The sequence below is a fragment of the Lissotriton helveticus genome, chromosome 11 (genome assembly GCF_964261635.1).
Source record: "Lissotriton helveticus chromosome 11, aLisHel1.1, whole genome shotgun sequence".
NCBI lineage: Eukaryota > Metazoa > Chordata > Amphibia > Caudata > Salamandridae > Lissotriton > Lissotriton helveticus.
In genome coordinates, this window is record NC_136072.1 from 112,553,597 (window position 1) to 112,581,169 (window position 27,573).

The 27,573-nt window shown below is 45.6% G+C and overlaps 1 protein-coding gene across 1 annotated transcript in view; it reads left to right on the forward strand.

The window, feature by feature from the left end:
* The window catches only part of USP13 (ubiquitin specific peptidase 13), a 425,163-nt gene that overhangs the window by 361,472 nt on the left and 36,118 nt on the right, over positions 1–27,573 (forward strand). Inside the window, exons 16-19 of the mRNA XM_078667087.1 lie at positions 10,538–10,564; positions 11,234–11,377; positions 12,326–12,474; positions 27,001–27,163. Of these exons, the coding sequence (XP_078523213.1) occupies positions 10,538–10,564; positions 11,234–11,377; positions 12,326–12,474; positions 27,001–27,163 (483 nt within the window). The remainder of the gene's footprint in view (positions 1–10,537; positions 10,565–11,233; positions 11,378–12,325; positions 12,475–27,000; positions 27,164–27,573) is intronic.

Sequence of the window (27,573 nt, forward strand, 5' to 3'; positions counted from 1 at the left end):
TCTTTCTTCTTTCTTTAGAGTTGTAGGTTTGCTTGCACAGTGAAAGGTGACCTGTGTGTGGGGTATGTGTGTCTGTGTGTGTGGAGCAATGTTCACTCTTTTCCTGAATGCATTGTGTAGGTCCCATTGTAAGCCAAGTGTAGTGTCGCCCTGCCTGACCTCCTGTATGAGACAGGACAGGCAGCAGGAAAAGGAAGTGAGTCACAGGGAGGAGTTTAGTCTGTAAGCCAGTGTGAGGCTGGCAGGGAATAAAGTAAGACGTGCATTCCTTACCTCTGCCTCGGTGTGTTATTTGCGAGGAGCGCCAGCGCTGCGACAATGGCGACGAAGGTGGGATGTTTCTAAACCCCACAAGCAGCCCCGCTCAGCCACCCAACGTGGCCGACCACCGAACCCTGCAGCGGAAAGAAAATCCGCCAAAGCCCAAGAAGCACTCGACTGCAGCCGGTGAGAAGCGCTCGCCGATACTGCCCTGGGAGGAGAGGCGCGAAGGATCCAGAGCGCGGGCGCTCGAAAACACCCCAGACACCCGACTGCCGCACTAGGAGGTAGGCGCGTATGCCAGAGCGCGACCCCACGTGCCAGAAGTGAGCAGCCGAGTGTGTAGCGCTGGAGAGCAGCACCCGATCCCAGGCGCGAGCGAGGAGAGAAGAGCCAGAGCGGGACACAGCGTGAGGAGCGCCGGTGAGTTCCAACCCGACCGCTCCCCTCACGCGTGCTGTCTGCCGGGTCCAGGGACAGAGACACGAGGCCTACTGTCCCGCGCGGCGGCCATTTTGGAGTCAGGCGCCGCCCTTCAACAGACCCACGCGCTCTCTCTGGCGGCCATCTTAAGTTCAGGCACCTTTGCAAAAAAGACATTACCAGTCCACAGAGGCACCTGAGAAACAAGATTACTCAATAAAGAGAATAATATAACACATAAACACTGCGTGCAACTAATAAGCACCGGATAAACGCTTCCACAGAGTGCAGATGTCCAATCCGGGCCCTGACAGCTCATCAGGCACTGCCACCACAGCATCAAGTGCATCAAGCACAGCAAGCTCAGGAAGCCCTGCTCCCAGCACAGGAAGCCCAGCTCCCAGCACCAGAGGCACTGCTCCCACTGCACCGGCAATGGCGAACAACCCGGTGGGTGCCTCCTTCATGCGCCAACCTCAGCCTCTACCGCTGACGCCAGGCAACACCATGGGCCCATCGTGGAAAACATGGAGTGAAGACTTTGAGGACTACATGGTCGGATCCCTAGTACAAGACAATAAGCAAAAACTTGTGGCTCTGAGGAATCTGATTGGTCCGGACATTGCGCAAATCATCAAAGAGCTGCCCAATGCTGCAACAGCCACCTATGATGAAACCAAAGCTGCACTTGACAGGCGTTTTCTCCACAAACGCAATGTGGATTATGAGCGACACACGTTCAACCTCGCCACGCAGGAGAAAGACGAATGTATGAGTGACTTCATCATGCGCATAAGGAGACTCGCACGATACTGCGACTTTGATAACTTTAAGACGGAAGATGCCCTGAGGCTCCGCATCATCGACGGCTGCTCGTCTGAAGCCCTGCGCCGAAGGCTCCTAAAGAAACCATACACATTGGAGGAAATCGAGGAACTAACAAGAATCAATGACCAGGCGGAAGACTACGCGAAGCGTATGGGGACACAGAAATCGTCGGATCACAAGGACCACGCTTTGCGCATTCAAGCACACCGGTCCTCCCAGCCCGTCAAGCCCACCTCCAAGTCCTACAGGTCTCAACCGTCACGTCGAAGCTCACGACACACAAGACCCTCAAAAGCGTCACCCACCTGTTATAGGTGCGGTCAGGACTACCCCCACTCAGGACAGTGCCCAGCCATCGGGCAACGATGCCACCGCTGTGGAAGAGACAATCACTTCGAGGTCGCATGCCAAGCCAAGCAACCTAGTCACCGATCCTCAACCAAGGGACATGAGTCACGCCATCACGCCCGAGCCATAAAAGACAAGGGACGCAGGTCCTCTAGCTCGTCCAACTCCAGCGTCCAGTCAGCATACTCACAACAGTCAAGAGGTCGTTCCGGAAGCAGCCATCGCTCCAGACGCCATGTGACGGACTCCTATCGGTCCCGCAGAGACACATCCAGTGAGTCACCATCGCGCACCCTCACGTCACAAGACAGTGATGAATACATATGCATGGTAACTACTCCGGAACGCGATGAGTACATATGCATGGTTGCTGACCCGGATCGTCTGAAGCGATATCCAAAGCTCGACATCCTGATAGGCGACCACCCAGCTAAATTTGTCTTGGACTCTGGCGCATCTCTAAATTACATCTGTGCTTTAGAACATCAATCCATGAAACACAAGCCTAAACTGGAACCTGCTGCTGTCCGTGTCTTCACGTGGATGTCACGCAAGCCACTGCCTTGTCTAGGCCGCTTCCGCACCACTCTCACGTTCAAAGACCGGACAATTGATGCCTACATTCACGTAGTGGAGGGACCAGATCTGGCAGATTGTCTCCTCAGTCTCCCCACAGCAGAAAGACTCAAACTCGTGGAACTCCTCTACATGACGGAGGACACTCCCGACATCGTTGCTAAATTTCCCAACTTATTCAAAGGGCTTGGGAAGCTCAATCATTTCAAAGTGAAGCTTCACATCAACGAGAACGTGACACCGATCGCCCAACACCATAGGAAGGTGCCATTCCATCTACAAAAGGCCGTTGATGATGAGCTCCAAGATCTCCTTTGCACAGACATCATAGAACGTACGACGGGTCCCACTCCGTGGGTATCGCCTGTTGTAGTAGTTCCGAAACGAGGAGAAGACAACAAGGTCAGGCTGTGCGTTGACATGCGCGCGCCCAACACTGCCATCGAGCGGGAACGCCATCCTGGGCCGCATATCAGTGACATGATTACCAAGCTGAATGGTGCCACAGTATTCTCCAAGCTCGACCTTAATAAAGGCTATCACCAGCTGGAGCTCCATGACAAATCGAGATATATCACAACTTTTACCACTCACCAAGGCCTTTTTCGTTACAAACGCCTGAACTTTGGTATATCCTCGGCTGCCGAGATTTTCCAGGAAGCCATCAGACGAGTCATCCAAGGCATCCCAAATGCCTTCAACTACAGTGACGACCTGCTGGTGTTTGGGAAGGACAGAACAGAACACGACACGGCCCTGGACAGGGTCTGCCATGCACTGATGTCGGAAAACCTCACACTTAACGCGAGCAAGTGTGAATTCCATAAAGACACCTTAAAATTCTACGGACACATTTTCTCGAAGGAGGGCATGAGACCAGACCCTGAGAAAGTGGCAGCCCTGGCTGACACTCAGAAACCCCGTGATGTCACTGACCTACGCTCTTTCCTTGGCATGGCCAGTTACTGCGCGAGGTACATCCGTGACTACGCCACGATCAGCTACCCCCTGCGAGAACTCACTCGCCAAGGTCAGCCATTCGACTGGACGGAGGCGTGTCAGCATGCATTCTCTGTCATCAAACATGCCGTGGGGTCTGCCATCAATCTGGCGTACTTCGACACGAAAAAAAAAACTGAAATCACTGTGGATGCCAGCCCCGTGGGCCTAGGTGCCATTCTGGCCCAATACCGAGAAGACTCAGACCAGCGTCACATCATCGCCTACGCTAGTCACAGTCTGACAGATACAGAAAAAGCATACTCCCAGCCGGAGAAAGAAAGCCTGGCCGTGGTGTGGGCCTGCGAACACTTCCACCTTTTCGTGTATGGCAAACATTTCACGATCATCACGGATCATCAGGCACTCATTACCATCTTTGGCAACCCCAATGCGAAAATCCCACCACGCATTGAGCGGTGGGGCCTGCGCCTCCAAGACTATGTCTTCTCCATCATCCATAAACCTGGGAAAGCTGAAAACCCTGCTGATTTCATGTCGCGACACCCACTGGCGGGTGCCCGTTCTGCGCTCTCTGTAGCTGACGAATATCTTCATTTTGTTGTTGATGCTGCGTGTCCTCCCACAGTTCCCCTCGAAGCCATCCAGGAGGCGTCTGCACTCGACCCCCTTGTCCAAGCAGTGATGGCCCGAATTCGCTCCAACTCCTGGAGGGACACGAAGCAGTCCTCCTCCGAGTCTGCTCAACTCCGACAGGACCTAGCCGCATTCCAACGAGTGCGCGAAGAACTCTCCATCAGTGACAATGGTCTCCTTTTGAGAGGGGGGAGGATTGTAATTCCTCTCAAATTACGCCAAGGAGTCATCAACCTGGCACACGAAGGACACAGAGGCATTAATGCAACCAAGAAAGCCCTGAGAGAACGGGTCTGGTTCCCCACCCTTGACTACATGGTCGAGACAACCCTGAAGGACTGTGTCACTTGCCAAGTAGTCAGCAAGGAAGAGCCACCGGCACCGTTACAAATGTCAGAACTGCCAGACGGAGTATGGCAACAGATAGCGGTCGACTTCTTTGGCCCACTACAATCAGGACAGTACATTATTGTTGCCATGGATGAATACTCCCGCTTCCCTTTTGCACAATTGATATCATCAACTCGAGCAACGACAGTAATCCCAGTGCTTGATGAGATATTTGCAGCCTGGGGCATCCCACTGCGAGTAAAAACAGATAATGGACCTCCTTTCAACGGTCATGATTTCACGAACTTCGCGACCCACCTCAACTTCAAGCACCAGAAAATTACTCCGCTATGGCCACAGGCCAATGGCATGGTGGAGCGTTTTATGGGGACACTAAAAAGAGCAATCCAGCAGGCAGAACTGACCCACCGAGATGTCCAGCAGACACTAAACGAAGTACTCAGAGCTTATCGGAATACGCCGCACAACACCACAGCCCAGTGCCCAGCAACTGTAATGCTAGGAAGGACACCCAGGACAAGACTGCCCATGCTAAATGACAGTCTGCAACAACGGACAGTCACCGTTGATCACAACACCCTTGTGGACATTGATCACACCCGGAAACATCAAATGAAAACATATGCTGATCAACGTAGACATGCCAAAGACTCCAACATACAAGAAGGAGATTGGGTCATAGTGCGAAGTGATCAGCGATCCAAAGCAGATAGTCGATACCTCGACATTCCCATGCAGGTCACCAAGAAGAAAGGGACCATGGTCACAGCCAAAGCTGACCACAAACAAGTGACAAGAAACATCTCGCACTTCAGGAAATGCAACCGACGTGGCGGCCATGATGCCACGCCAAGCCCATTCTCAAGTGACTCTTCCAACCAGAGTGACAACAGTGACCCAAATCATCATAGCCCCACGCGGATGGTGGAAACTACACATCAACACAGTCCTCACAGTCACGGTCCTGTGACAAGACACAGAGAACGACCGCAACGCTTAATCAGGAAGCCTCGACGTTTGGTTGAAGAGATATAGAAGAAGTGAGACTCTGCAAAACAGGGGAGATGTAGTGTCGCCCTGCCTGACCTCCTGTATGAGACAGGACAGGCAGCAGGAAAAGGAAGTGAGTCACAGGGAGGAGTTTAGTCTGTAAGCCAGTGTGAGGCTGGCAGGGAATAAAGTAAGACGTGCATTCCTTACCTCTGCCTCGGTGTGTTATTTGCGAGGAGCGCCAGCGCTGCGACACCAAGCAGCTCACCACCTGAGCCCCAGCGGAAACTAGGTGTGAAAAGGGAGAGTGAGGTGTGGCCACCAGGAGCCCAGCCAAGATAGTCAGTGACCTCTTTGGTAAAAACTGCAGCTAGGATTCAAGCAGGTAATATTGCTAGTTCTAACCCATGGGTAAATAACAGGGAACCAAAATCTAATGATTATACCGCTTTTGTGTCATCGATTTGCCTTTATGTTGAGAATCTGAAGTTTACTATACAACCCTTACCGAAGTTAGCCGAATTGTGTTGTTATCCATATGACATTTTAAAAGCAAGCCTCTGTAACCTGTTGTGTGAAATTGAACTAAGTCCATTTGCTTGTTTATACCTAACCTGGAAAATATTTTGTTTACTGTTGCATGCATACTCTGCAAACCGTCTACGTGCAATTGTAGTTGTCCTATGAAATTGTTAGTTATGGCAACTTCAGTGCAAAACTGTTCTTCATTTTCAGACCAGAGCACACGCATCTATTGAGAGATTAGCAGCCTCAGCTGCTCTGGAGGTGAAATGCAAGTTTCCCAAAGATAAAAATAAATAAATGGGAAAACTCTGCAAACATATGGATGTCCTCACAATCTCGAGCATTTAAACCACGCATTACCTTAACAAACAAGCATTGGCAAAGCCGATAGGTCTTGCTTCTGCAAGAGTTAGAGCTGTTAGTGTTGTAAATGACAATGCCTTTTACCCATGTGGTATGGGGTGGAATTATGCGGGTTGGATTGGATTGGTTAGTTGTGGAATTATGTAGCGTGGAATTGTGTGGTATGGAGTGGATTTGTGTAGTTGAATTATGTGGCATGGTGTGCAGCGGAATTATGTGTATGGTTATTATGTGGTATTGAGTGTACTGGAATTATGTGGAGTGGGATTGTGTGTCTTGGAATGTGATTATGTGGAATGGTATTTTGTGTTGTCGAGTGGTATGTAGTGCAGTTTAATTATGTGGTATACTGTTGAATTTTGTGGTATGATATGGAATTTTGTGGTGTGGATTGAAATGTGTGGAGTTAAATTGTGTGGCGTGGAACTGTGTGACATTGAGTGAAATTATGCTGATTGGACTTACGTGGCATGTGACAGTGCGGTTGTATGTGGTATTGGATAGAGTGTAATTATATGGAGTTGAATCATGTTGCATTCATTGGTATTATGTGGAATGAAATTATGTTGGCTGGTGTCGAATTGTGTGTCGGTGAATTGTGTGGTGTTGTGTGTCACACTAACATCCACGCATGCTATATAGAATTGGAAGCTCTGGCTCAACCTACGGAAAAATAAATAATATGCAATCACCAAGAATTTAAAAAATAAAATAAAGATCTGGCAGTTCAATAAAACAACCTTCTCAATAGGCCTCAACTGAAAATAATGAATTAACTTTTTATACAGACAGCGACCCTGTCTCCCACACTCTTTCGAGCCTCACCTCATGCAGTAAAGCGCTGCGACATGCCTGTGGTGACACTCATTCAAAAGTCATACTCCCAAACGTGGCCCGTTACAGGCCACATCTCACCCAACATACTTCAAATCATGCTTGACAGGGTAGTTATTTACTTGTGAATTCCGAAAGTACTTAGATGCTTAGAGGTACGAAAGTACAGTATAAATGCTGCTTGCACTCCACTGCTGACCCCTATGTGTGTGCCTCTAAGCCCTACCCTTGCTGTAAATTCTTGGCCACCATCTGCGCGTGGGGCCCACAGAGCACTAAAATGTTTATAATAACATTTAGACAGGTTAAAAGTACGTTAACAGAATTTTCCCATGAAGATACACATTCAATGCTTTCACTTCTTTTAAACACTAAAACATTTAATGGTGATTCACGATTTTAAAGCTGTTATTTATCAATGATGGTTTCAAATATTTACATTTGTTTGAGATTTTCCCTGTAAGTAATTGCCCTGGAGGGAGATAGGGGCAGAGGAAAAGATATTGAAGTCACAGAGGCTGGATACAGAAGATAGATGGAAGGAAATGGCGCGCAGTGCGTTAGGGAGTTTTGCAAACTTCCAAGCTTGAACTAGGGTTTCTACCTGGGAGGTTTTTTACCGGCAAGACCAGAACTTTCATGTTAACGCCGGTGAGCAAATTAGTCGAAACGCGTTTTAGTGCACACTTTAAGAAGCAGATATAAGAAATCACTTAAAATGCATTCGAGAGCTGTCTAAATTATTCCTAGTTGGTAATTAAAGTAAACAGAAGCAGAATTGCCTTCCAAAAAAGCGCCATCCGAAAATTTGAGGCCTTTGGTGGGATGGGAGGTAGACATTACTGTTGTTCTTGTAGAAAATATGCATGGACTATTAAAAAAAAAAAAAAAAAAAAAAAGAAGTTGGACCCTGAGGACGGGGCCTGGGCTGCCCTGTAGAGCAACCAGTGTGCCTTTGCTTGCTTTTTGATTTATTTGGTCACTCCAAACCCACGTAGCAGTATTTGGGGGAAAAAGCACTGCTGCTGTGCCCTGTATTTCTATGTCTGTCACTCACTTGCCGAACACGTGCAGGAGCTCAGGCGGGAGGCACACCGTGTGTGTACAGCACAAAAGACTGCGCCAGGGCTCCCAAACTGATGGCTTCTTCCTGCAGCCCATTGCTTTTATTCTGTAATCCGTTTTTTTTGTTTAGCGCCTAAAAATTTTGCTACTTCGAGAAAGTCCCCGAAGATGTGTTACCTTAGATGGATGAACAAACAGCTCTCCTGGAACTGGGGAATGCCGCTGAATTTGCAGTCTTTGTCAAGCATGACGGTCTTGGATTTCCCTTGCATTCATCATGGCAGAAATGTCTAAGCAATCGCCTCTCACAAATGTGACTGAGCTGGACACAAACCTCTTGACGGAGGTGGGAATAGATGCTACAGTGCAGACTGGGAGAACAGCTCTGTATTCAGGCTCAATTCCACACACATATTGCAGTTCACACAGCGCTCCCAGTTGTGGAAGGGGCTGGAAGGCTCATCTGTGGAAATAAGAAAACAAGCAGCAAGTGGAAGGGGTTTTGGAGAAACCGGCTCACTTTGAAGTCAGAGAATGGTTATTAAGGAGTCACTCTCGAAAACTGCCTGACATTTGATCTGGTCTTTGAATGTACAGCAAATGTGAGGAGATAACAAAAATTATAGCACTGTTCACAGGAAGCCGGAGCTCTGAACGATTGAAAACATCGAGGGCTGGTGTGGAGTGTTCTTTGACAATGGAAAAAGTTGTCATTTTTACAGTTGCTAAAATGGGACAAGTGGAGGGCTACAACTAGTGGGGTCTGCTCCCTGGGAGTGAACAAGTGATAAAAAGGAGGGATAAATAGGAAAGAGTAACCACTTGGAAGTAAGGATTTTTAAAGCACACAAAAAAAACTAACACAAAATATATACAACATGTCTCAAAGGGACAGCGCAAACGCTGTCTAGGCTTGACCTAAAAAGGGCTGGACCACAATGATAAAAACCTAATTAATTTAGTACCATATTGGGACCTACTAATATAGGGTGTGAAGGAATGTCGGCCGGGGTATGACAGGCCACAGTCTAACTTTTACGAGTGCACTAGGGATAAATGAACAGCTTTTAATCTTACATGTTCCTGTGCTGTATTAAAGCAGCACAGATTTGATATGATTTTTTTTTTTAAACAAATTTTATTGGGTTTTTTGTCACAAAACATACATCAATTGTTGCATTTCCTATGTCATTCTATTTTACTTGAGTGGTTCTTTACATTAGAATCCTAAATAGTGGACCCTGATATAAACAGGATCAAGGATAGGAAATCTCAATAAAGGGTATTCTTACCCTAACTTGCCCCATTACTCAAGAAATGCTAAAATTAACTCCCTCCTCCCTCCCCAATTCCCACCATTGGTGTGCGGGATATATTGCGGTCATTGTGGTTCTTTAAGCACAGGAGTCGTCAGGCAATGGTTCGTGCTATGTACCTGTCGTGTTATAGGGATATATTCCAATCATGGTGTTAGTCCTCCGAGTCGTGCCGTGTGTCATAGTCACGCAGTGTTTGTACCAGGGCCTCCCACGCTTGTGCCATTTCCAAAGCCTTGTCGTTCTGTTGTCGTCGTGCCGATTGAAACCTCAGTATGCTTTCCCCATCAGCCCATTTAAGAAACTCATTTCGCCATCTAGTACCCGTAGGACCCGTCATTGCCTTCCAGTGTCGTGTAATTTCACGCTTCGCTAGGATGAGCCCCATGTCTATGAATTTGCTTGTGATCTTATTTTTAGGGGTGTGAGGAAACCAATGGAGAGCACAGATTTGATATGATGCATACTGTCTATGTTAAAATACTTAAAAATGTGTAAAGCTTACAGTAACCTACCTAGACAGTGGCAGCTCTCACTTGTGCCAGAGGGCACAATAAGTTCTCTTAACAAGATATCTTAACAAGATCTTGATTCATAGAGCTGAGATCTATGCACCAAATTACTTACTCCATGGAAAACCCATCAATTGTTGTAAACAAATCGCTAAGCAAAGGCAGGCATTTGATCTTTCTGAGCAGTATTGCAGCGTAAAGTCTATAATCATACACAAATGTATAAATTTGCCAGTATTTGCTAGTATTCAAAGAATTTTTCTCAGTATTCACCCACCCAGGAGAATGACTCCTACGAAAACTTTGATTGCAAAATGAGGCATTCTGCATTGGGTAAAGCACAGTGATTACCGCTTTTTGTACTTTCTGGGGCATGAGTTACAGTACTATTAGAGCCTATTCATGGTGATGAAAGAATTCACTCTATAGACTTCTGCAAAGTCTCTTTTTGAAGATATGCTGATTTGCTCTGGACTACGTTGGCGAACTTAAACAAACAGTGTAATAGTGCTCACCTTTTTATTCGAATTATGTTTTTGTTTTTTTCAGGTCACACGCGGAACCAGTATCTGGATCGTAAGTATTCTGTCTCTTTTTGGATGTATAAGTAGATAGTGAACTAATGTATTAATTCTGTTGTACATGTGAATATATAATTCCCCATCATAATGGGAAGCATGTCTTGTGTCTGTCCATGTTTTGTTGAGCTTTGGAAGGCAGTGCTTCAAAGACTAGCAGTACGGACATTCTTGCTTACTACTTGTGCTGCTTCACTACAGTAAGATCCTATAACAGGGCATATATTGCGACCTCTGTGTTAGTCTCATACTTCAATGAGGTTACCATTTTTTCAACACCACCATAACAGATGTTAGTCAGCATGGCCCTGCGAACAAAAGGGAGACTGTTCAAGCACCTAACCACTGACTGTCGACAATAAAGACTCATTATTTTCATTCATGCCGTATTGTGGGTAGACTTTATAGGTTTCGTGTGAAGGTAATATAAAACCTGAACTCGTCCACATTCAAGCCTTTGCCCCCTCTAAAACTCCACCTTCCCTTTGCAACTACTGTTGGAATTCCAGGAGCTTGAGCCACTAATACCGACTGATGTTGTGGGTTTATTAACTCGTGTATAGCGGTACACAACTACTCGTGGTCATGAATGAGTGAAATTAACGCGTCTGTGCAGTTTGGTATTGCTTAGATTGTTTTCCCCATGACCACTTGTCCTGTTTTGTAGCTCCTGACATAGATGAGTCCTCTGTGATGCAGCTCGCTGAGATGGGGTTTCCATTGGAGGCCTGTCGGAAAGCTGTGTACTACACGGGAAGCATGGGGGCAGAGGTGGCCTTCAACTGGATAATAGCTCATATGGAGGAACCCGGTTAGTAATTTGAGGGGCATGGGACTTGAGACCTAAAGGCAGATACAGACCATATTACTAGTCCTTTGTGATTAGCATGTGTGTTGTCTTTTTCATAAGCCACAATCATATTCTCAGTAGAGCTCAAAGTCATAATCTTTACATTGAGGTACACCTTTCTTCGCGTATCTGTGTAATGTTTTACATGTTGACATCATTGGTAGACTTCATGGCCCTCGGGTTTAAAAAAGCTGCTCTAAAGTAGAAGCGCTACCTTAAAGGTAGCTGTCATAATTATTCAACAACCTGATTAACATTCCATCTATTCGCAATGAAATAAAGACATCTTGTCTTTAGAGTATCTCTTCAGTGAGCAGGAAAATGTTTCTTTTATTAAGTGTTTTTCCAAGAGTACCACTTGTGTTTTTTTAGATACCAGTTGGGCGATAGCAACATCTGTGAAAGAATTTACATCTGCGAAGAATGTATCATAGGGCACACTTTAGAACAGACATATCACAGTGTATTTCAAGTATTAGTTAGTCAAGTACTCTTTCTAATTTTTCAGAAAAATATCTCTTGCAGAAGTTTACTAAAACTTTTTATTACACATTTTCTTGAGAAAGCGGGTCTACCCTTCAAAACACGTATTAGTTTTTTATTGTATAGGAAGTGTTTTTTTTTGTGTACGTCCATGTGGCAATATGATAAATGTGTCTGTGGTCATAGAAGAACTATATTTCTAATGTTGGAAGTAAACTACAAACTGGTAAAGAGAGTATTTGACTAACTGATATATTGTACGTATAGTGTGATAAGTCTGTTCTTAAGAAATATTCTTTGCAGATGTAAATGTATCTATTGCGCCAGTGGGTATCGGATACCTTAGCAGTACGTCCCAGTCTGTGGGCTACTGATTGTACTACCTCTTACTGTACATTTAAAAGTCTAACTATGTGTCGATTACAGATTTTGCAGAGCCATTAGTAATACCGGGCTATGAAGGAGCAGCGGCTGGGCCTGTTATGATTGATGACCAACCTCCAGAAGAGATTGTGGCTCTCATCATCTCCATGGGCTTCCAGAGATACCAGGCTCTCCAGGCACTCAAGGCAACAGTAAGGCATTCATTCATAGTATATGTGACTATTCTTATATTGTGGGTCCCTTGCTCACTTTGCCACTGGATTCAAGCTAGCCTGGCTGATGAGGGCTGTTAGCCCAAAACCGGTCCCAGGATGCTTGTTTCCGGTCCAGGGAAGACATGGCTTGGCAGTTTGTGCTGGACTGTTCCCATGAGGCACAGGGTCAAGACTGATTGGCATATAGCTGTGTCTGAACTGGGGTGGCGAAGTGAGCTAAAGAACGATGATGGATTCAACCAAGATAAGTGACTGGGGGTGATTTACATGTATACTCCTACAATATGTTATTTAAATACTGCTTCAATACTCTCTTTCTGCAGCTCTGATATATGCTAGTCATCGCCCGCCTCGCCATCCCTTGTGTGTATTTCTACTGGGAGCTTACAAGTGCTCTGCCGTCTACACATCGATTTCCAAATATAATTGTATTTAAGTACACCTTATTTCTGTTATCCTTATTGCAAAAAGTTCTCATCACATTGGCTACCTCCTTGTCTTGATACTGGGAGATTGCCCTCTGACTAGGTATATCACTGAGTTTTGCCTTTTACCTCGCTTCTGGGGAGATGTGGCTTTGCGTGGATTTTATAATTGCTTTGGGGTCATATTTTTGCATCGACTCCATAGGTCATTATTATTGATTCAATCCTGCACATTGTGCATTTTTGGAATCCACGGTTTGCATTCATTTGGGCAGTCCTCATTGCCTATTGGCTTTTTTACATGTGAAGCCCTGACGAAGTTCCCTCTCGGAACGAAACGCGTTGGCTGTGTGCCATTCTTGTTAAAGATTATTGGAATAAAGAAAAAAAAATTTGGGACTAAGTGAGCTTGCATCTGATTTCAACGAGTGCACCTTCCATCTTTCGATGAACGCTTATTCTAACAGCCAGGTTTTGAGGGCCCTTCAGAATTCCGGAAGTAAGGTGATGATCCGGAGCTTCACGGGGAGGTTGTTCCAGGTCTTTTCTGTGATGTAGGCAAAGGAGCGTCCGCCACTTCTGCTTTGGTGGATGCGGGGCAGGTCGGCAAGCGATAGAGAAGCAGAGCGTAATCTTTGTGGTTTAAGTAGGCTAGCGGTCTTTGGTTGTGTAGAGCTTTGTATGTGTGGGTCAGCAGCTTGAACTGGAATCTCTTTTCTACTTTGCATTTGTATAGCCAGAAACTAACCAAAAGGAACCAGAGCAGTGTACAAGGTCAAAGGCAAACTAAGAGTCAATCCATGACTTGAAGGAAAGCTGGCTTTTGAGGGTGTAAGTGGGTTGTGACTTTGCAGTGATGTAGTGTTCTTTACAGAGGTGTGCCTTCCGTTTTTTTATCAATAAATTAGAGCAGGGTTGCAGCAGTCCTGATGGATGCAGCGAAGTTGTGTCAGACCCTTTGTGCATAAATTGAGAAAGCTTATTTTCTGGCAGAAAGTGAGCGGAGAGTCACCCGAGGTGCTGAGCTTGTCACCAGATAGGCTGTGGTGCTGTTCATGAGGGCTACAGAACCCCGATAGGTGGTTTAATCCTGCTAACAATAGGACTGCCAGCCTTGGCATGTATAAGGAAGGGCTGAAGATCACTCACAAAAATTTTTTTAAAAAGAGGGCGAACCCCGTGAGATCAAGAAATTGTCTTCATATTTCTCATTGAGTGCCAAATTGGACTTGGTCATAAGTGTTGGTGCGGGGTCTCGGTAAGGGGACCATAATGAGGAACCAGAGTCTGTTTGTCAATTTAAGCCAGAAATATTTGTTTTTGTTTACTACCCAATAGCAGTTTCCCATACATTTTAGCGATCTAATTGGGAAGAGAGTTTCGGGTGTGGTTAGAGGACTGAAAACGATCTCACAGTCTGACTCTTGATGTATGTCTGGCACTTTACCAGTGTTTTGGAGTGAGGAACCCTCAAAACAGCATTATCTAATTTCTGGACCTCAGAGACTGTCAGGACAGAGTTATATTTTTAAACAAATTGACACATTTTGTCTAGACCGGATCTTTCCCTGTTTTGGGGTGTTACAACATTCAGTACGTAACAAAGGACAAAAGTACCTCTCATAAGACATCTGCAACCGGTACACACTGATCGACAGTGTGAACTGCCATTGTTAACCACATAGGCCCACACAACAGTGTTAATTAGGAATAAATTAACTACAATGTGTTTGACCAAGTGATATGATGCTTTGTGGGATTGATGGCATTAGTTATTTCATTTAGGGTGAAGGGTTCAGTAATTGACTCACTTCAGGTTTTATTGTGATCATAAAGGCATAAAATCTTTGATTGCCATAGTTTAAAGAGCCCAAAAGAAGATAGGTTGTTTTATTGATATTATTCTCTAGAATAAATCAATGGCCTTTGATCAATAGGAGATTTTTTTTTCAGAAAAGCCACAGTACTGTGGATTGCTGCAGCACATTGCAATGCCTCCTATTTCTTCACACAATGGACTATTTCATTAAGTTGGACAAAGGATGTATACTGAATATTGGCGCGGATTGCAGTACCTCTGTTCTTGCCTCTGACCTTGTCTATTATTGCTGTATTGGCTTTCATGGACACACTGTATTTATCTTATCCCGATTCTTGACATATCATGTTAGGGTTGCTACATATTTAAGTCAGAAACTAGAACAACCTGCTTGGGATCCCACCGAGGGTCTTCAAAATAGATGCTCGATAACAATCAATTTCCTGGAAAATTGATCTGAAGAAGGATCCCTTCATATCAGCTTTATTTCAGCTAGAGTGCGCACCGTATATTCTGCTTTCACTTTCAGTGTGGTTGGTAACTTTGGTATCAGCAATCAGTCCCTGGTGTTACTCATTAGACATGATGTGATCTGTGTGACTGGTTACTTTAGTTAACCACAGAATTGATGTTGGGGCTCTCCAGAATCGGCTGAGTGCACTTGATTCTCAAACGAATGCGGTCCCATCCGTGCAGCCTGGGGGTCAATGAAAACTGTATATTGTTTCATAAGCGCAGATGCTTAAGAAGCAACCAACGGGTTCCTATCGAACCACACCCAATGATGTGGTCATTGTGAGTCCAGGCCGGTAAGGGTCGCCATTCTGGACAAGAGACGCAAGCTCACCGTGGAGCTAACAAACAGTATGTTACGCATTGTAACCCCTTTAACGCTGACTTCTAATTCAAAGTATGTGGAGCCGAGCCTGATATTGCACATAGTGTCCATCAGTAGGTGCGTGTTCATAGAAATGATCAGTTGTCCCTAGAGAAGCAGAGATAGACAGTTTCTACTAAGTGAAGGGTTAGCTGGGGAAAGCATTGCAGCAGAACCTGGGGTGCTAAACACCTCAAAGTTATTCTGGTTAGGGGCCAAACACCCACAGCGGATAGCCTATGTTACTCTTCCCCAAGCAGCTCTGTCTTGTCCTCTGACCTGCATGCTTGTAACACTACTAAAAAGAACAATACCTACCCTTTGGCTGATTTAAGAAAAAATGTCCATGTACCCCTCACGGCCTGCACGTGACAAAAGGTGTAGATAATGAAAATGATGAACTAATGTTTGTGTCTTTATCTGCGACTCATCATGCCCCATAAGCTGAAGTAGAGTCCATTAAAGTATTCAAGAATGCTTGAGTTAATCTCAGCCACTGCTAATCACAGCATTCCAATCCATCACTATTTTGCCCACCATGCCACCTCAGCTTGAACCCAGCCATATACAAATAAGTCTTGATTCTGCTCCAGTGGAAATAGTCCAGCCCGAACTGCCAAGCCAGGTCCTCTGTGAATCCAGGACAGAAGCATCCAGGACCGGTTTTACCCTAGTTAGGGCTCACGAGCCAAGTATAGCTTGGTTCCAGTGACAGTGTGGATGTGACCCATGTTTGGGCATACCCGTCTCACTTAGGATGACACACTTCAGTTTGGATCTCCCAGATGCAAACCAGCCTTGGCGCTGCTCCAATGGGAACAGTCCAGCCCAAACTGCCAGGCCAGGTCCTCCCTGAAACGGGACACCAGCAGTCCAGGGCCGGTTTTTACTTGGTTATGGCTCATCAGCCAGGTATAGCTTTTTTACAGTGCAAAACTGATCCTACTTTCCTGCTGGTCACAGGACTCTTTCCCGGACACGGATCCCGGATCGTACATGGTTAGTACACCTTATCACGTTGAATCATAGGACAACTCTCTACCATGAGCTTCACCATTATGCCCTAGGACTCGTTTCTAACTTCCTTGACCCAGCTTCTGAGGATACATCTTATTCCTCTACGCTATTGCCCTGAAGAACCCATGTTTGGACGAAACGCGTTTGCTGGTTCTATCTTATTGATGTGTTGTTGTGTACTAAAATTGTTCGTATTTACAGATTGGCTCTCATCAAACTAGTTTGCAAAACTGATCCTGGGTTGCTTGTGTTTCAGTTCAGGGAGGATCTGACCTTGCAGTTCGAGCTGAGGTGACTTGGTACGCAGAATAACAATGGACTGGGATGCGGTCTGAGTGAATGCCAGTGGCTGAAATTAATTCAAGCATTCCATCCATCACTTTTTTATATACCTTAGTTTGAAGTAGAGTCCAGAGCTGGGAGACACTTAATGTGGGGGTGAGGGACAACACTGGATGCAAACATTAACCTTAATTACACTGCTCTGGCACAATCAACTCTGACCAATAATTAATTTAAAAAACAACGGTGTTGGAGGCCAAGATTTGTGTTCATGCTACACTTCTAAATTGGAAGTGCCTGATTAAAGGTGTAAAGTGTATTAACTAAATCATCAGTGTGTTTGGGGGGGGGAAGGACAATCAGATAAAGGTCAAAAAGAGTTGCAAAAATGCCTCAAAAAACACAAATGTATGCTGCAAAATTTCCATTTTTGGTGCCACAAAATTTGCCAGTCTATGCTGCAATATCCTGGGGGGGTCTGCAATGCACTGAAGGGAAAGAAGGCGCACATCTTGTTATCACTTCACACACATACTTAATAGAGAATATTGGAGGCTGATTTTGAATTTTGTTCAAATTCCTATGTAATTGATGTGCTGGCACTGTAAGAATGCACTATTTCGCTGTCTGTATGAGTAATACACAAACATTGGTTTAAATGGCAAATTACTGAAGTGCCAACTCCTGGCTCTTTTAAAATCTAAAAGATTAGCGAATGTTTTTGTCCAAGAATGGTGGTAACCCTAAATCTAACCTGTTTGTGCTGCAGTGGGGGGCTGCGAGAGAACATGCCCATGAAAACAGACATGTCGTCCTGTTATTCCTCATTGTACCAGACAAACCACCTTTTTATTCCCGATTGTGCCCAGAGTTCAGTGCACTACTGCTGGAACAAGGGGAGCAACATAGGTCGTTTCAAAGCTGCTGCAGTGCAGACACTGGACCGTGTTTTTACCCCGCTCTCCGCCTTGCAGCGAACCAGCTGGAACTGGGAACCGGTGTTTCTACCTGTAAAACTGAAACTTGTGGTCTTTAGAGCAGATGACTTTTGGTCATACCTCATTGACTAGGTTTGTAATAATCACAAGTTCTTAATACAGTTATTTCAACATAATTTGATTAAGATGGTGGCATGGGACACCCCCTCAATGCCCTCGCAGGCCCTACCTAAAGTATCGTATTAAGTTTAGAATTTTGATTTCTAAATTAATTTTAGCTTCCATCGCTCTGACATCGGTGAGGGAACTACAGTCAGGCAGATGGTTCAGCTACCCTGGGAATCTAGCTACGTTTGGCTGTGTATCAGTACAAGGGTCATGTTAAAAGATACAATTCTGTGCATTGCTGCGTCGCGCAAGGGCTGTACATTCTAGTGTACAAGAAGTGGACTCAGCAGAAAGATGAAGTATCCAGGAAAGACATTGCCGGATCTAAGTAACTAATTTTTATCCGAACATTGTGAAAACATAGATATTGTGCGTGGTTTGGTAGAGAAAGAGTAGATGTTTTGTATAAATATAATATAGAGGAAATTAGGGTTGGGTCAGGGATTTCACAGACCTTTCCAGTAAACACCACTAGATGGCGCCATTTGCTTTCTTGTCCAGTGGTGAACGAATTTACAGCTTTTGAAACGTATGATATGGAGAGCGCGCCTCTTCCTTGCTGCTGTCGAGTCCAGGATGAGTGAACGAGGCTCGTTGTCGGTGAATTATTAATTGGAACTTGTAGTGTTCACGAATGTCGGTTTTCCATGAAAGCAACTTTAAGAAGACAAGCACAATGGGGTTATCTAGGGAAAAATATCTTGCAATAAAAAGGCCTCACACTCAACTCGCCACAAACGCATAGCTGCCAAGGTTTCAGATTGCTGTCTGTGACATTTTTTATAATTTCAGTGTAATTATGAGTGCCATTTAACCCCTAAGATTGACACTTTCTCGCGAACAAAATCAAGCAGCAAAGATGAGGGAAACATGTACATTTCAGAAATGACACCCATTTGAGCAACAAGAAACTAAGAAAATCTTTAAACTCCTGCAAATCACAGAAATGGAAGGGCACTTACCTAGTGCCCTTGTACACTGATCGTAATTTTGGGAATATGCTATGTATCCTTGGTACAGTCAAGTGCTTTCGAACACCTCTGCTGTGATAAATCACTGCGGTAGCATTCATTTAATAACGACTCTCAAAGGTGCGTGGCCAATGTAATTAAGGGCGTGGCTTAAAAACATGTAAGCTAAAAACCTGTGCTTAGCATAGTGTGCCGCCCGACTTGTATTTTCTTGCATCTAGATCAAGCGCGCAACACCCATTGGATCAAAGGGCTTCAGCCCCCCCCTTCGTGTGTGGCAGCCCGGGCTCAGACAGCTCCCGGGCACGCACACAGCCGCACCCGAGCACTTCACAGGTCTTTAAAAGACCGCGTGCATGTTAAAGAGGCTGTGTTGATGTTTCACCCCTTCTAAGAGCCCCTGCAGCGCCACTCTACCTACTGCTTAATGTTTCAGCCCCCCCCCCCCGAAATTTTTTCTTAGCCCCCCCGAAATGTGGCTCGAGTTGCGCCTCTGATTCAGATCTATGATACAACAAGTAACCATACCTACAACAAGTCAGGACTATTGGATTTGTCAATGGTTTTTAGTTGCGTAAAATAAATAAGAAGCAAGTATGGCTTGTATATAACATTGAAAAAGCTTCCACTTAAAGCCCTGGTGACACCAGGAAAGTGTTGCTGCTCTTGAGTTTAAAAAAGAGAAGGGAAATCCAGAGAGAAAATGACTCTCTTAAAAGGGTTTCCCATCCCCTACAACACTTATCTGGCATGACGTCATGCCGGAACTTCCCCACTGGTGAGAAGTGAGCAGTGTGAGCAGCGCACATCGATGTGCCTGCTGTCACTGCAGTCTGGAAAAAACAGATCGCCAGGGCACAAAACAGAGCCCGATAGAGACCCGTTTCGAGGCCCCCTTTAAAAAACTGCCGGTGCTCAGCACCGGTGAGACCCGGCCCACTTAAAGCCCTGGTTTTAGTGTTGCCAGGCGACAGCAACAATTACTGGGGGCCCGGGCTGGGGCCCTGCCGCGCTGAGGGAGGAAATAAACATCTGAAAGTTTAAGCGCTCATAGCTCAGTATTGGAACAGCAACTTAAATATGGCAGTTACGGAGAAGTTTTTTAAAAATATGTAATTGATGATTTCAGTAAATACATTACCTGCTCTCCCAGGCACTGATTATTGATCATGATTGTCAGTGGGCAGCTGATCCGGCGCCTCAGCCTGGTGGGCTGGGTCCCAGTCGCGTGAGATATTACTGCCCCCACTGTGCCGTTAAACATGCTGAAACCGACGAGCACATGAGCTTGCTGCACCCACTCTCACTGCGACTGGCCCCGGCGCTGCCTCCACTGTAACACTGGCTCGTGGTGCTGCTCGGGCTGAATGGTGCAGGTGGGATCTGATTCCAGACTGGATCCTGCCACCTTTACCGCAGTCAGCGGTGTCAGCAGCGTTCAGCCTGGCTTGGGGCCCTGCACTGACAATCGACGGCGAAATTCACCTAATCGCCGCCACCCTGCTGCGTTGAGAGCGGTGAGATCAAGAGGAGCAAGAGCTGCGCATAACTGCAGGAAGCGCGGGTGGCAGGAGGACTGACAGTGACTTAAGGTATCCTATTGTGTCTCACTGTCAGTCATTCAACTTCACTATTGGCCACTGACTTCAGTTTAAGTTCCGCGCTATGTGCGTCGGCCCCAGACTGTACCTAACTTGGATACAATTACATTATGGCAGTACTCGAATAGCAGCGAGCAGATCTAGGCAGGCGTCTTAGCCTCTGCTTGCAGAGAGCAGTGCACACCGTGCTGATGAGCACTGCAACACACTCCATAATGTGTATTATAACAGCGTCCCACGTGGCAGCTGAGGAGGTGCTATAATGCGTGACAATGCATTTCAGTGCGGTGATGCGGATCACCACACTGAAATGCGTTAGACTAACGCCTGATGCGTGGTACTTGGCAGAGCTGCAAACACGTTTCCTCCGCTCCTTTAGATATGAGGGAACAGCGGAGCTTTCACCCGTGGGGCCTCCGCTGCCTCTGCTGGTGGAAACCCCTGACTGGGCCACCGGGACATAATGGCGGTCATGCTTATGGTGGAGCAACCATCACTACGTTTCCCTGCACGGGCTTGGCAAGTGAGGCGTGGCTTTCTCAGACAGGGAAATAAAACACTGCCACTGGCGTTAAGGGGAGACACTCTATGAGCCTCAGGGCCATTGTTTTTAATGTATAAAAACAAACTTCTGCTTTGCAAGTTTGTTTTTGGCTAACAAGGAACTTTCTTGAGCAGGCCGAAAACAACATCGCGCCCCCTCAGCAAAGTGCTGTACCTTCAGAGAAAACGCTGCACAGTTGATTGTTTGGTAGCCGTAAAGATCCGCGCCGGACTGGTGGTGGGATTCTCTGAATATGGCTGCCAGCTGTCCACCAGGATAGCGGAAACCGTAGCCTTTAATGAACTTGTGACCCGCTTGCTGGTTCTAAATGACCCTCAGTGTCACTGAAAAATTCCTCCACTTTCAACAGTGACTAGGTCATTCATTTCCTCAAAGGGCCTCAGGATTTAAGCTGTGCAGACAGCGCCCCATGAAGATGGCTCTTTTAGACCCCTCGACGACTGCACTTTGTGTCGGGGGTTGGAACATGATGCCACAGCCTGCGACTCTTGCCGTACTGTACATCTTTAGGTCATCAGGGAATAGGGGCCCTAGTGCTTGCAGGGAGGCTCCCCTAACTAAATCCCTCACACAAAGGTAACTGACCTCCCAGGGAACTTTCTTCCAAGGGATCTCCTCACAGAACACCTTGCCGAAAGGCGAAGTCTTCTTCTTTGAGGACACAGCCCTGCTTCTTCATGCTCTGCCCTGAAGCTAAACTCTTCCTTGATATCAAGCGACCCCCTGGTACCTAGGAAGATGGGAACAGAGTCTCCTTTTGCATTGACTGACTTCAACCAAGTCAAGGCTTTCAGGCTAATGATGCTATATCTTTTGAGGTAGGATGTGCAACATCTGAGCCTTTCCCCAATGGGAGCTGTGTGCTAAGAAACTCTGCCAGCTCCTACCCTAGCCTGATGCATTCCAAAGAGGCACATCCATAGGCTTGGGGCCCTGTTTCTAAGGCAAAGTCGAAAACCGTGCAGGCAGCGTCCCTTATTCACTTAAACCCCTTATTCACTTAGACCACTTTTTGGCACCAATAGCAACTATGCCCATGGTGTTAACAGCAGCGGTGGCTGAGGAACCTATAGGAGAAGGTATCCTCTGCATGGGAATAGAGAAGGTCAAAGCAAATTTTACCAATATTGTGAACACCTCCAAGGTTCATAGGTTTGTCCGTTTGGAGGAGATGTTCAGTTCGAATGAAATGCATGATCTATGAAGAGCAAAGACTGTGGGTGCTTGGAGGATGACGGCTCAGAAGCAGATCACCTCCCTTCTCCCTACAATACTGATGCTGGCATCTAGTCAAGTCAAGTCAAAGGTTTTTGTAGAGCGCAAAACTTGTCACCGCAAGGTCTCAAAGCGCTTTGGAAGAAAAGAGCAAAGTGGAAACAGTGCCGGGGGGATGGGATCTACTTGGACTTACCAAAAGCAAGCGGCTTAGCTACTTCACCGGATGGCAACATTTTCAAGGCAACTGGTCCGTCTTCAGAGGAGAGTTAATTTTTTTTACAACCGTCACTTGGAAGGCAGCAGAAGCCTTAAGTGACTTTACCTTCTGCGGAAGCAAAATCTAATATTATGATGGACATTTTTGAATCCTCTGTGGTGGCAGCAGAGCCCTTGCTTCCCTTTAATGAGACCCTCCCAGATGTTAGCATGGCTGCATGAAAGAAAATATTTTCTGGCAGATAGCCAGATGCCGTAAACCCGCTCCTAGTTACCCATATTTTTTCTCCTCCACATATTACCCAAAAGTCAAACATTTTAAACATAGCCATCAGTGCAGAATACCAATGCCTTTCTCCCATAAAGGGAATCCAAGAAACTTGATATGTTGGGTTGTAAAGTTTTTGCCACCAGTTTGACTTTCCGCATGGCTAAAGCCACCTGCCTGCTGGGCCGATATGTCTATGTCTTAGGAGGACTAAGAAATCGCAGTTATCAGCCTGCCGGACCATATGGGAAAGCTATTCTCTGACCTGGTGAATGATGGCTTGTATGCACCAAATCAGCTCCTAAAGTACGGCTGTGACTCTGCGGGCACCATTGCTCGGCATGGCACTGGATTTTCAGGAGTTGTCCATATTATGCTCATGGGCATGCTCTTTGACCGCTAGCATTTATTTAGTGAGAAGGCCGCCTTCTCCTTGGGATACTTCAAGAACAGTAAGCATATGGTTCACACCTTGAGTCTGTCCTCTCCGCATGGCAATCCCACCAACTGTATCAGACTGAACAGTTTCACCAAAGGCAGCCATCTCAGCCAATGCAATCACCAGAGCAACTATAATTCCGCTTTCAGCTCAGGGGCTGCTCTAGGGCCTCTAGCTTCCGGGGTGAAACCAGGCCCAACCTAGCTCTACAGTCTCTGCCACTCCCCCTCACAATATCACCCTCTGGTGGGAGGAAGGGTCCCCATTGTGTCACCCTTTGGGAGCCAGTTGCTCCAGACTGCAAGGTCATCAAACTGACTCTTGGGACAGTGTCCTTCCCTTCCTATCCTCACCTCCAGACCAAGGGGGCCATAGCGATGGTGCTTCTGGAAGAGAGAGATATATGGTTGTGCTCCCTTTAGTTCTTGGCCCCCAAAGAAGGACAGAAGCCTGAGGCCTATCCTGTGTGTCTGTCATCTGAACTCGTTCATCAGTCAGGACAAATTCAAGATGCTATCCCTGAACCAGGCCCTGTTGGCCTTGAATTTGGGGAAATTGGTTGGCATTGCTGGACATACAGGATGTCTATTTTCATCTTCCATTTTTTCACACCATCTTGTGCTACTTAAGGTTCACAGTGAGATCGCAAATATGATCAGTTTGCACTTCTCCTTTTCAAACTGATGCTTCTTTACTGAGGTACTGGTGGTTGTGGCAGCTTTACTGTATTTCGATACTTCCATGACTGGCTGATGTAAATGGAGTTCGTGGTGGTGGTCCAAGAGCATCTCTGGCAGACGATGACTCCTCCATGTTCTGGGCTTTACCATCAGTGGCCAAAAGGCTCACCTCACTCTTTCCAGAGGTGTCCAATTTGCTGACATCTGTCGTGCTACTACACGGTCATCCTTTCATACTTTTGTCTAGCACTATTGCCTCATGTCTCAAGCGCGGCTCTATTCCACATCCAAGGGTGTGGTACTGCTTTGGAACTCATCCGTAAATTGAAAAATCTGTTGGAAGTTGGATCCATAATCTTTCTGCAGATTCCTCATTCCTCATTACTCCCTGTCCTTCCCTATAGAGTTAGTGCTGTGACTAATAAGAGACTATAAGACCCCCACACTTTTTGCCCCATTTGGACTACTAACTGCTGAGAGTGCACTGCTCACCAGACCTCAGTGCCAGTGTTCTTACCTCTTACCCATTACAAAGTGTATTTCCAATTGACTATTCCTAATTGGCACGTATTGACTTAACGTATAAGTCTCTAGTCTCTGGTACCCAGGGTTTCAAGGGCATGTAAGACAGAGTGTCCACCCAGGGGTGCAGTACTGATTGTGCCACCCTGAGTGTGACAGAGTGCAAAATGACTTCCAGCTGCCACTGCAGGCTGAAAGGACAGTGTCACACTGCTAGTTCGAGTTTGACATTCAAACCAATGACAAAGCCACCATTTCCCCCAATAATATATGTAAGTCTCCCCTAAGGGAGGCCTAGTGAACCCTACGGCAGGGAGCTGTATATTATTAAGCACGACATATATAGTAATATATGTCTGAGCAACAAAACCTCCAAATTGTTGTTTTGCTGGGCAAACGTTAGTGGCCACATTGGCTAATACAGGGTTACCGGCTGGCATCCAAGTCTGGCTAACTTCTGAATAGGACTACCTAACTGGGTACCTTACGGTACCAAATTAATCATGGAATAAAATCCGACTTGATGCCCTATTCAAAAATAATTATGTAACAAAAAAGTACCTAGCTGTCACATTTAGGGTGCTGAATTGGTTTCAACAGACTAAGGACTATCGCTGAGTCGAATAGTCTTAATTATTTATTTACTTATCTTTTTAATACTTTTTTTGCAAGTTCATTTCATTACTGGAGCATGTCATTCCATAAGACACACCACCTTCACCGATTCTTTACACATATATACAAAATGTACAAAACATACAGTTTACACAAACAATATTTACAAAAAACAACGTAAACAAAATTGCATTCAGGTTAAATCCAGTCAACATTCAAAGCAACAGCCATGTGGGTGATTATTCCTAACAACTATTCATCTCAACCATAAGGGCTGTTGTCTAGTGGGTACACATTTGTGGCCTGCTGGGGCAAGGCATTTTGTATAACTTGCTCCCAACAGTAAAGAAATGTTCAATTCCTATATTGTCCCAGTAGGGCCAATCCCCTCCTTCTGTTGCACTGGTTGAAATTAATGGCACTATTAAAGTTAAGCACTTTCAGAAATCCAGCTGATCCAGTGACCCTGACAAGTTGTTAGCCACCAGTGAAGATTTGCTGCTAGCTTCCGTTGGGAATCCTGAGAGACCGATCTTTGATGTCCAAAAGTTGCACACGATTCCGCTGGACCTGGGAGCGTCATACAAGTCTGGATTGGTCGCACCAGAGGTACACCAGCCCCCATTAAAGGATTTCACTTCAACATTGGGTATCCGGAGACCAGGAGCCCAGTTTCCGCTGACCTTTGACCCCCAGAAAGAGGACTATGTCGTCCCACATCACCTGGTAACTGAGAAACCACCACAAAGGCTCCCCTGTTGACTGCATCACAACTGGAGCATCCTTAAATATCTTTTCATCCTGAATCCCCAGCATCAGGACCACTCCATTATAGTCTAAGGTAATTATGCTGTAAAGGCTGGAACTGGACTGAAACATTTTCTAGTGGCAGTCAACTGTCCAAAACTACCCCACTGGCCCCTTAGACCTACATCCTTTTGGATTTGGTCACCCAAGTCGGGCCGGAGTAGTTGTACTAATTTTCTCAAACTTTGGAACAGTTTACAAACTGTTATTGACCAATGTGTGTATGTAGTTGGAATTAAAAGTAATAAAACCTTTGAAAATCATATCTCTGGGAACTTCGGATTGATTTTGTCCATATTGCACTCTATAAATTCATAAAATTACCCTCTATTTTTATAAATTGAAGTCTTGTTTCTTTCGTGTTGTTTGACTTTCTTATTCTGTTGTTTGGTTCTGTTAAATGCTTTGTTGCTCGAAAGCCATAGCTACACAGGGTTGAGCTTAAGGTTGTTCAAACACACCTGACTAGATCCAATAAAGGTGTTGCCAGTGTATTCCATGATAAGGCCCCACAGCCATATCATATAATACACCTAGATTCTCCCAGAGACCAAACTATGTAAACGTGTTATGTGCTGAATTTGTTGCTGTTTTTGCTACTCGGTTCCTCTCTGCATGCCTCATTTGGCACAGAAAAAGTACCATTAACTGATGCCAGCACCCTGGTTTGCTTCTAGTGTATGCTGATGTTATGTCCGTAGGCGGAGGGTGAAATCACAACTGAAGCCACATGGTGCCATGTGGTGGCCAAGAGAAATGTTGCTAGGCAAATGCCTTTCTGGACCTCTCTGAATCCTGGAAGCATAATTTTTCTGGTGAGGAATCTGTGGATAAATGTATACCCTACAAATATTATTACTTAAGGTAAGTAACTTTTTATTTGTGGCTAATGGCTCCAATGGAAATATTTCAGCCTTCTTATAGATCAGCAGAAATTAACTTCCTCTGGTGAATGTTTTTTTACAGTCTCTATATCCTAAACCTTTCCTAGCTGTCTTTTTTTGCTGGTATCAATAATGCTAGAAGAGGACCATAAATGAGGACCATCTTAATGAAGTATCTATTTCTTGCCAGAATAACAACTTAGAGCGAGCTCTGGACTGGATCTTCTTGCATCCTGACCTCGAGGAAGAGAGTGAAAGTGTTTCCGATGTCAACGATCTGGAGAACAATTCTAACGCCAACATTGTTTCAGAGACTGCACCAGAAGGACCACGCGTCAAAGATGGACATGGAAGTAAGTAATACCTTAGTTTTTGCAAGTTGGTGCTAGAGTCCCATGCAAGGCCCTTTAATCATCTTCCGAACTCCTCCAACAAGAAAACATGCTTCGGATTTGTATCATTGACACGCTGCATTACACAATGTGGTGGTAATTATGGTTTACTTCTGTGGTAGACCTGAAGTGAAATTCCTTTCTGCGAGGGCTTGTGACTTGTACATATGTATGTAAGTATGCTCGTGTCCTGCTAAAGTCCAAATCTAGATATGAAGCTGCTCTGCCCTGTACAGAGAATTGATGATCCCACATTTGTGGTTACCCCCCTAGTTTTTCTTATATGACTGCTTCCATGGATCTTTCTCTGTTGTACGTGAGAAGGTTCTTGAGTCCAATTGGCTGATAGAATGGTGTTTGTGGCGGTAAGA